Genomic DNA, 10,377 nt, shown 5'->3' on the forward strand with positions numbered 1-10,377 from the left:
CCGCGAATTTCATTGCGTAGCGCTATTCGCCAATTCTCCATTCTCCACTTTTTATCGGAGCCCCATGAATGTCATTGCCTAGCGCTGTTCATGTGTCCTCCACCGTCGACTCTGGAGCCCCGCGAATGTCATTGCCTAGTGTTGTTTGCCAATCTCCATTCTCCACCTTTTTTCGGAGCCCCATGAATGTCATTGCCTAGCACTGTTCATGTGTCCTCCACCTTCGAGTCTGGAGCCCCGCGAATGTCATTGCCTAGCGCTGTTCGCCAATTCTCCATTCTCCACTTTTTTCGGAGCCCCATGAATGTCATTGCCTAGCGCTGTTCATGTGTCCTTCACCTTCGAGTCTGGAGCCCCGCGAATGTCATTGCCTAGCGCTTTTCGCCAATTCTCCATTCTCCACTTTTTTCGAAGCCCCATGAATGTCATTGCCTAGCGCTGTTCATGTGTCCTCCACCTTCGAGTCTGGAGCCCCGCGAAGTTATTGCGTAGCGTTGTTCGCCAATTCTCCATTCTCCACTTTTTTTCGGTGCCCCATGAATGTCATTGCCTAGCGCTGTTCATGCGTCCTCCACCTTCGAGTCTGGAGCCCCGCGAATGTCATTGCCTAGCGCTGTTCGCCAATTCTCCATTCTCCTTTTTTTTCGGAGCCCCATGAATGTCATTGCCTAGCGCTGTTCATGTGTCCTCCACCTTCGAGTCTGGAGCCCCGCGAATGTCATTGCCTAGCGCTGTTTGCCAATTCTCCATTCTCCACTTTTTTCGGAGCCCCATGAATGTCATTGCCTAGCGCTGTTCATGTGTCCTCCACCTTCGAGTCTGGAGCCCCGCGAATGTCATTGCCTAGCGCTGTTCGCCAATTCTCCATTCTCCACTTTTTTTCGGAGCCCCATGAATGTCATTGCCTAGCGCTGTTCATGTGTCCTCCACCTTCTAGTCTGGAGCCCCGCGAATGTCATTGCGTAGCGCTGTTCGCCAATTCTCCATTCTCCACTTTTTATTTAGAGACCCATGAATTCATTGCCTAGCGCTGTTCATGTGTCCTCCGTTATCAAGTGCGGTGCCTCTGGTGACTGGGAAATATGTTTCTCTGTTATTTTCTGGATCGGTTCCTTCGCCAAACATGTGTATATGTATATTATATTCGATGTTCTTGTTGTTGTTTGTATTTTGTTTTGTGTTGTGAAGAAAAAAAAAGAAGGAGTAGAGACGAGAGTCGTCATCACGGAAAGGGCAGGACGGACGAAATCAGTGTCGTATCTTTGCTTTCCTCTTATCTCCGATGAGAGGTAAGTAAAGAGGGGCAACTGTCATACCCTAATTTCGTACGGGGATTATTATTTGATGATATACAACCTTTGATTGGCCGCTTTGAGATACTTGGCACCCTTTGTTGCACAATATGTGAAGTCCCGTGACGTGCCGAAAATCAAAAGGAAGCAAGCTTACGCGATCCGTGAAAATTCAGTAATGTGACGGAAATCGAAAGGAGGTGTTTTTCGCAATCCGTGAGTTTTCGTAACTTCTTCGAAAGCTAAAAAAAGAGTAAATACATAATCCGTAAGGATTCGTAACCTTGCGGAAGGAAAATAAGTATCGTTACGAAATTCGAAAAGTTTCGTAACGTTACGGAAAAAGAATTACCAAAAAAGGTAAAGGGGGTGCATTTAGTAAAAAGGGGGGTACAAATAGCAATCAGGCCCACTTGGGCCTTCCTGATTCTTCCTCCAGAAGGCTGTTGCTTCTGGAGGAAGCAACCTTGCTCGCCTGGGCGAGCTGGGTGGCAAGCTCCTCCCCTATTTTGCTACAAATAGGGGGAGGAGTGAAGGGAGAATGGGTTCAGCCTTCTTGGCACTTCTTATTCTCTCGAAATTGCTGAGGAAAATTGTTTCCGTGAAGAAAATCCAAGCCGAGGCACTTCCGTAACGTTTCCGTAACGTTTCCGTGAGTAATTACGCGAAGATTCTCGACCGTTCTTCAACATTCATCATTCGTTCTTCGTTTTCTTCAGTCTTCAACGGGTAAGTACCTCAAACCGAGCTTTTCAATTCATTCTATGTACCCGTGGTGGTCCACATTTTGTTTCATGTATTTTTATTCTCGTTTTCATTCGCTTTCTATACCCCCTTTTGATGGGCTTCAGTCATTTATTTACGTCATTTCTCGCCTAATCTAAAAATAAAATAAATTTCCACCGATCATTTGAATTGTATCATCCGTTAATTTCTGTTAAATTGAATTCCGACCGTTCGGTCGTGCCGTAACCACGTTGGAAATAAAAAAAAGAGGTAAAATAATGATATAATAATCAAAAAATACCTTTTAGTAAAATAAAGCGAAAAATCAATCGGACGTTTTCTCTTTGGGATTTCTTATTCTTAATTGAATTGACTAATAACTAAAGTGAAACTAAGGCTAAAATCAACTCGCCTAGTCAAGCTCGTCCACAAAAAATAGGGTTTTGAAAGTTTATCATTTCAGTTTCTTACCAAGTAAAATGGATCATTTTTAAGGTCCAACGCCTTAAAATGATCACCTTTCAAGTAAAAAGAATCGCTTGATTCACCTTTAAAGAAAGAACTGCGTAGGTCTGATTTCCTCTTCGATGGAGGGTACGTAGGAGCAAAAGCCCCGCTTTTGTTGACCTCAAAATAAAAAAGAAATAAAGTTAAGGTAACACAATTTCCACAATTCTAAAAAATAGGCTGTTGTCCTTCGAGACAAACGTGAGAGGTGCAAATACCTTCCTCAAACGTAAATACAACTCCCGAACTTAGAATTTTCGTTTTGACCGGTTTCCTTCGGTTTTTTCGACGTTTTCCACAAATAAACGTTGGTGGCGACTCCGCGCATCTTTCCTCCTTTGGAAAGCGCACCCGTGAGCCTCGCCTCGCTCGCCCGCAAAAGGGCATGTTGCGACAAGTATTTACAGCACTTGGTTCGCCAGTAGGCGGCCAACCACAGGGGGCAGGTGCAGATCCATGAGTGTCTCTACCAGCTCAGCCTCAGTCAGCAGAGCCAGGGTTTCGCTCCTTTTGCGTGCCCTACTCCAGATCAATTCAGGGTTGAGGTTGCATGGCCCGGAGATTGGCCTGAGGCCCAGGCAGGGGAGGCACCTGCAGAGGCTCCCGGCGATCTAGAGGACGCCCGCATGGATGAGGAGATGACAAATTTACTCGGCTTTTTGGGAGGAAGCAGAGCCACGTGACCGAGGTCACCGCATTTTTTTGACATATCTGTTTTTTTGATTAGTTTGCTATTAACATTTTCTGTTATTGCTCATATTGTTGTTGACATTACTATTTTCTGTTTTGTTCATATGGTTAATAACATTACTATCATTATTGCTCGTTTCTGTTAGAAATTTTCGGTGTTATGGCTCTCAGTTATTTCGTCACTGTTTTGCGACTTACCATATTCGTGCGTTTCTCGTTCACCTTGTGGTTAGACGTGAGTAGGTAGTGTGCGCCCTCGTCCGCACGACTTTTTCAGAGAGAAAAAGAGAAAAAAAGAAAGAAGAGAGAGGAAATGAACAAATGATAAATAACTAAAAAAGGAAAAAGAGGAAAAGGAAAAGAGAGCAAGCAAGGAAAGAAAAAGAAGGAAGAAAAAAAAAGAAAATAATAAGAATAAAAGTGTCTAGGTAAAAAAAAAAACAACGCGCTTGTGAAAGGAGATAATTTCCAACTTTTATTTGAAGAAAAAATTCGCTGATCATAACTAGTTTTTGAAAAAAAATGTGTGTACACATTTGAAGGGTAAATACTATGAAAGTTTTTTCGAACATGCAAGATAGACTCGGACGAATGCACAAATTGATAAAAGAACATATTTTGGAAACAAGGGGTTGACTTAAATAGAGGAAATGAATCCTGAGCCCTAGCGTCACATGACCATAAAAGTTTGACACTTAAGTGTCCGCATAGGTGCATGCATGACTAGTTTTGCATAAAGTTTCCAAATCATCATTGTTGCATTTGTGTCATGGAAATAATGTGGGACATTCCCTTTTATCCCTGAACCAGACCAACACCTTGACATATACAAGCCTTGAGCCAAAGTCCCAACTCACCATAAACCTTGCCCTCAAAAGAAAACAAGAAAGGAAAAAGAAAAGAAGAGAAAAGGAGAAAAGGAGAAAATTCCCGATCAAAAAAATCAGAAGAAAGCAAAAAGGGAAAATTCCCAATCAAGGAAAATGGGGGAAAGCAAAAAAAGAAAGAGAATTCCCAATCAAAGATCGGAAGAAAACAGAAGAAATATACAGAAAGGCCTTTGGACCAGACAATATCTGAACAATACAGATTTGTCACCAAGAAAACATGAAAAGAAAGGAAACCACGACCTAAAGTGGTCCTCTCTCTTTGATTGCCAACCAAAATCCTGTGCGTCGGTGACTTGTTCGCCTCGCGCTAAACAAAAATACAGAAAAGGAAAAGGCCAAAAACATTCAAAGCCAAAAATTCCCACAAAAAAACACCATTCCCAAGAAAAGTCCTACTAATCCATGATCACGCATGTAATCTTTGATTTGATAGGAAATAATTTGCAAAATCAAGTCATGGCATATCTATGGTTCGGAATTAGGATGAAACACTTACCTGTGTGAGATTGATACACTTTGAGTGATTTTCTTCTATTTTTGTTGAACCCAGTGTTTCCTCTAAATGGTCATTTAGAAACGAAAATGCTAACATCCAAAATCTCATTTGTGGTTATGAGAAGATTTCATCAGCATACTCCCCTTCCCCGGTAGACACATTGTTTTTCATCCGAAAAGCATATGTTGCTCTGATTAGTTGGGAGTTTTCTCTCTTTACTAAAGCATGTTTGCATTTTAGTGAAGAAAACACCGAGACTATTTTTAGTCTCACAAGTTATCCAGAACTACGTAGGTCTGAGTTCCTCATTGAGGATACGTAGGAGCAAGAGCCTCGCTTTTGTCGTTCGCCCCCACAATTTCTGTCATACTGACACTGGAGTCACGTGACATGCAGAGATACCCGAGTGGTTATCCGTTTAAACTTTCTTTTGCTATCTCTAAGACTCAAAGCAAGATAGCACGCAGAGACTAACGTCATCTTCTGCACCCATTGTCAATTGCGGCCAACGAGCCCGTTGACACGCGGAGATTTACATCATCTTCCGCGCAGACAATTTCTGTCATACTGACACTGGAGTCACGTGACATGCGGAGATACCCGAGTGGTTATCCATTTTAAAACTTTCCTTTGCTATCTATAAGACTCAAAGCATGATAGCAAGTTGGGTGGTAAACGCGCATAGACGAATTCTGCGCCCTTTATCATTCAAGCATAGCAACCTGAGTGGGTAAACGCGCAGAGAAAAATTTTGTGCCCTTTATCATTCAGGAACAACAAGCTCAGTGGGTAAACACGTAGAGATAGATTTTGCGCCCTTTATCATTCAGGAACAACAAGCTCAGTGGGTAAACGCGCAGAGATAGATTCGGTGCCCTTTATCATTCAAGCACAGCAAGCTGAGTGGGTAAACGCGCAGAGACAGATTCTGCGCCCTTTATCATCCAGGAACAACAAGCTGAGTGGGTAAACGCGCAGAGATAGATTATGCGCCCTTTATCATTCTGGAACAACATGCTAAGTGGGTAAACGCGCAGAGACAAATTCTGCGCCCTTTACCATTCAGAAACACCAAGTTGGGTGGTAAACGTGTAGATACAAATTCAGCACCCTTTGTCAATCAGATTTCACAAGTTGGGTGATAAACGCGCAGAAACAAATTTTGCGCCCTTTGTCATTCAAATTTTGCAAGTTGGCTGATAAACGCGCAGAGAAAAATTATGCGTCCTTTGCCATTCAAGAACAGCAAGTTGAGAGGTGGGCGGAGACAAATTATGGTCATTCCGTACACCTTTTCGCCATCCAGAGGCGATCGTGTCCGGTGGCACACAGAGACGAATTATGGTCATTCTGTGTCTCGCCGCCCAGGCTCGATCGTGTCCAAACAAAACGCAGAGACAAATTATGGTCATTCTGCGTCTTGTATCAACCAAGAGGAGCAAATTCCACAGTATTAGGATGATGTGTCGGTACTGATCATTTTCAAATTTTTGCAGGTTCCGCTGGCAGGGAGGTTCACTGGCCGAATGGTATTTCGCTCGAACGAAATTAGTGTCTTATCTTTACTTCCCTTTTATCTCCAATAAAAGACAAGTAAAGAGGGGCAACTGTCATACCCTAATTTCGTTCGGGGACCATCCGTTGTTGGGATGCGACCCTCGTTTGACCACTTCGAGGTACTTGGCACCCATCGTTAGGCAATTCGTGAAGTTCCGTGACATGCCGGAAGTCAAAAGAAAGCATTGTAGCACAATGCGTGAAGTTCCGTGACATGCCAGAAATTAAAAGGAAGTGTTAGTGCGCAATCCGTAAAGTTCCGTAACGTTCCGGAAGGCAAAAAAAGGGATGATTACATAATCCGTAAGGTTTCGTAACATTACGGAAAGAAAACAAGCATCGTTACGGAATTCGTAATGTTTCGTAACGTTACGGAAAAAGAATCACCAAAAAATGGCAGGGGGTGTACTTAGTAAAAATGGGGGTTCAAATAGTAACCAGGCCCACTTGGGCCTTCCAGAATATTCCTCCAGAAGGCGGTTGCTTCTGGAGGAAGCAACCTAGCTCGCCTGGGCGAGCTGGGTGGCAAGCTTCTCCCCTATTTTCCTATAAAAAGGGGGAGAAGTGAAGGAAAAAAATGTTCAACCCTCCTGGTAATTCGAGGTCACTTGAAATTAGTGAAAAAAATTGTTTCCGTGATAAAAATCCAAGTCGAGGCGCTTCCGTAACGTTTCCGTGGGTGATTTCACGAAGATTTTCAACCGTTCTTCGACGTTCTTCGTTCGTTCTTCGTCATTCTTCGGTCTTCAACCGGTAAGTTCCCGAAATCGAGCTTTTCAATTCATTCTATGTACCCTTAGTGGTCGTCATTTGTCTTCATGTGCTTTTATTTTCATTTCATTTACTTTCCGTACCCCCTTTTGACGTGCTTTAGTCATTTACTTAAGTCATTTTCTCACCTAATTAAAAATGAAATAAATTTCCACCGATCATTTGAATTGTAACATCCGTTAATTTTTGTTAAAATGAAATCCGACCGTTTGGTCATGCCGTAACCACATTGGAAACCAAAAAGAGGTAAAATAATAATATAATAATCAAAAATATCTTTTAGTAAAATAAATACATAAAAAATCAATCGGACATTTTTCTTTGGGATTTCTCTTTCTTAATCGAATCGACTAATAACCAAAGTGAAACTAAGGCTACAATCAATTCATAAACCAAACTTTTGTCATCGCCTAAAAAAGCCATTTTCAAAGGTCCAACGCCTTGAAATGGTATTTTCCGCTTTTATTGGTTAAGTGTAGATTTCTAACAAGCCTAAAATCAATATGTAATGTTGTTACCTCTTTCAAATAAAGAAATCATTAATGGTCCAATGCCTTAAATATTTTCTCACTTTTCAAAAAAATCAAAAGATTGTCTAATGGTCCAACGCCTTAAATGACCTTTCATTCAATAAAAACATATCTTGCAAGAAAGGATAAAAAAAATAACCAAAACGCTTTGTTCAAGAAAGAACTACGTAGGTCTGATTTCCTTATCACAATTGAGGAATACGTAGGAGCAAGGGAAACACCCCTGTCGACAACAAAAAGATAAAAACATAAAAAGGCATAATAAGACATAAGAACGTAAAAAGGGAAAATAACATAAAATTGAAGTCATATTTGCACATTCGATTAAGGGCTGTCGTCTCTTGTGACGGACGTGTGGGGTGCTAATACCTTCCTCGTGCATAAATACAACTCCCGAACCTTTCACTTAAAGTTCGTAGATCACGTCTTTTCCGGTTTTTCCTACGTTTTCCTCAAATAAACGTTGGTGGCGACTCCGCGCGTATTCCTTTCTTGGAACACGCACCTGCGAGTCACGCGTCGCCCTCCTCCGAAGGGTAGGTTGCGACAGGCCTCATCTCTCGATCCTCCTAAGCGATTATCCTCTCCATCTTTGGGTGAAGCCCTACATCCTCGTCCTCTTCATCCTCCGTCCGACTTGCTTCTTGCTCGAAATTGACGGCCGGGTCCCCAGTATTAGTACCTTCGTGGGACTCGTCGTCGGATCTGTATTGTATAAGCGTAACAGGGAAATAAACATGCAAATGAATGAGAATGGGTAGAGGCTCAAGAACAGATGAAGAAAGATCTTTATATTAACTTTAAGAACAAAAGACATAATGCCTTAACAAAAGGAAACCCTAAAGTCTAGGCCCGACCGTAGAGTTTTAAAGCTAAAAAGGTTACATTATGCTTGCTGCGTAAACTTCCGGGCGTTCCTCCACCCGCCAATTTCATAGTTGGAAACCGGGAGGGCATGGTTGCACCAAATCCGATCTCCTCGTGGAGTCCTCATCACATATCACGGTGACTTGTCCTTCGCGTCTTAAACCCGCACTTACGAAGCTCCTACTGATGTGGCATGGCGGAGCCTCTTTGGCTCATTGTCTCGACCGCGGGCCTTAGCCTTTGTTCTTCCTTTTCGAGATGCTTTTCCTTACGTCAGCCTGCGTAGGTTTATAGCCTAACCCAAACTTCCCGCGGTTTCCTCTGATACTTACCAGACCGGTCCTGCCACCGTTGTTCTTGCCCAAACCCATTCCAGGCTCGTAGCCGTGCCCTAACATCACCCGGGCCACCATCATTGCCGCATCGGACAGGTGGGGCTTCCTAGGAAGGGAATCTACGGAGGCGATGCTTACTACCTCAAAAGATTGGAAGGTCGTTTCCAATGACTCCTCCGCAGCTTCCATATATGGCATAGAGGAAGGACAACTTACCAGGACATCTTCCTCACCTGATACTATGACCAAATGTCCTTCCACTACAAACTTCAACTTTTGGTGAAGTGTGGAGGGGACGACTCCCACTGAGTGGATCCATGGACGTCCCCTTACCTCTCGGCGGCTGCCATCGATGGCACGGGCCACCATGGAACTCGGCCTTACGTGGGAGGCGTTAAACGACAACTTCTCCAACGTGCTCTTGGGCATCACATTCATACTTGAACCGTTGTCGATGAGTACTTTGGCCATAACATGCTCCATGCATTTGACTGACACATGTAAAGCCCTGTTATGTCCTCTCCCCTCAGCGGGTATTTCCTCTTCAACGAAAGTGAGGTAATTGTTTGATGCGATGTTATTGACGATCCCCCCAAAGCCTTTTATGGAGATGTCTTGGGCTATGTGAGCTTCATTCAAGACTTTTACCAACAAAGCTCGGTGAGGCTCAAAGCTCATGAGCAGCTCTAGAAGGGAGACTCTAGCTGGGGTCTTGTTGAGTTGTTCAATGACTTTGAACTCGCTTTGTTGGATAATGCGGAGGAACTTGCCGGCCTCCTCGAGTGATACCTCTTTCTTGTCATAGCCTTCTCTTCCCTCGGCAAAATCATTCATCAGAACACCCTCGTCCGGTGCGGGAATCACCTTGACATTTTGTCCTTCGGTCACCTTTGCTTTCCCTTTAAAGTTTGCAGGCTGTATCGGCAGGCTAGGCGGTGCGAACACGCGACCACTGCGGGTTATGCCACTCAGCCCGGTGATATTGGTCACTTTGGCTGATAGTGAACCGATATTAGTAGCTTCTTCCTTCCTTCTACCCGGAGGGGCATACCTCCATGGAACTGCGCAGCTGTTCTCGTAAGGAAACGACATAGGCCTAGCACCCGACACTGTCGAGGGGTGTTGAGGTCTTTGGGGAGCTGTGTCCCTGGTGAAGTGTATTACCAAGGGTTTAGGCTTTTTAGGGCCTTCCTTATCTGCCGACTGCATGTATACATGTTGTTCCTCCTCCCCCTCATTACTGACCTCAAGCCAGCCTTGGTCTATCATTTGTTGTAATAGATCTCTTACCGTTGAACATGTTTCCATGTCATGCAATACGCCCGGATGCATTAAACATGAATCCTCTCAGTGCCCTCCGTGGGGAATCACGCCCGCCTTTTGCAAGGCTTTGTTGATAAACCTTCTGGAGGTCGTTACGTCCTTCAAAATCTTGGGCCCGTGTGACCTACTTACCTCGATGGCATTAACCACTCCCCCTCCATGGTTGGCAAGCGGGTTTTTTTTATGTTGGGCCCGTCCTCTTGAAACGTCAACCATTCGGCTTCTATCAAGCTTTGGACCTTGCTCTTCAAGGCCAAGCACTGTTCGACCGAGTGGCCTGGGGTTCTCCCATGGTATGCGCTAGTTGCGCTAGGGTTATACCATTTTGGGAACGGACACTGGAAGATCTTTCCCGGAACCACCATGGCCAATTGGTTGGCGTTGAGAGACGGC

The 10,377-nt window shown here is 44.0% G+C and overlaps 1 protein-coding gene across 1 annotated transcript; it reads right to left on the reverse strand.

Annotated features, from left to right (window-relative positions):
* Positions 1-8,028: 8,028 nt before the first annotated feature.
* On the reverse strand, positions 8,029-9,930 carry LOC106798172 (uncharacterized). The gene is made up of 2 exons (XM_014774142.1): positions 8,627-9,930; positions 8,029-8,164 (listed from the first exon to the last, which is right to left on the reverse strand). The coding sequence occupies exons 1-2, from the start codon at positions 9,928-9,930 to the stop codon at positions 8,029-8,031; spliced, it is 1,440 nt and encodes a 479-aa protein (XP_014629628.1).
* Positions 9,931-10,377: the final 447 nt, after the last annotated feature.

Source organism: Glycine max, chromosome 3 (genome assembly GCF_000004515.6).
Source record: "Glycine max cultivar Williams 82 chromosome 3, Glycine_max_v4.0, whole genome shotgun sequence".
Lineage (NCBI taxonomy): Eukaryota > Viridiplantae > Streptophyta > Magnoliopsida > Fabales > Fabaceae > Glycine > Glycine max.

Bases quoted from the DNA above. Each gene is read 5' to 3' on its own strand.
- LOC106798172 (XM_014774142.1), bottom strand. From the start codon at position 9,930: ATGATAGACCAAGGCTGGCTTGAGGTCAGTAATGAGGGGGAGGAGGAA. The intron at 8,165-8,626 runs GTTAGGCTATAA...TATACAATACAG, and splicing joins GGAAACCGCGGGAAGTTTGG to ATCCGACGACGAGTCCCACG.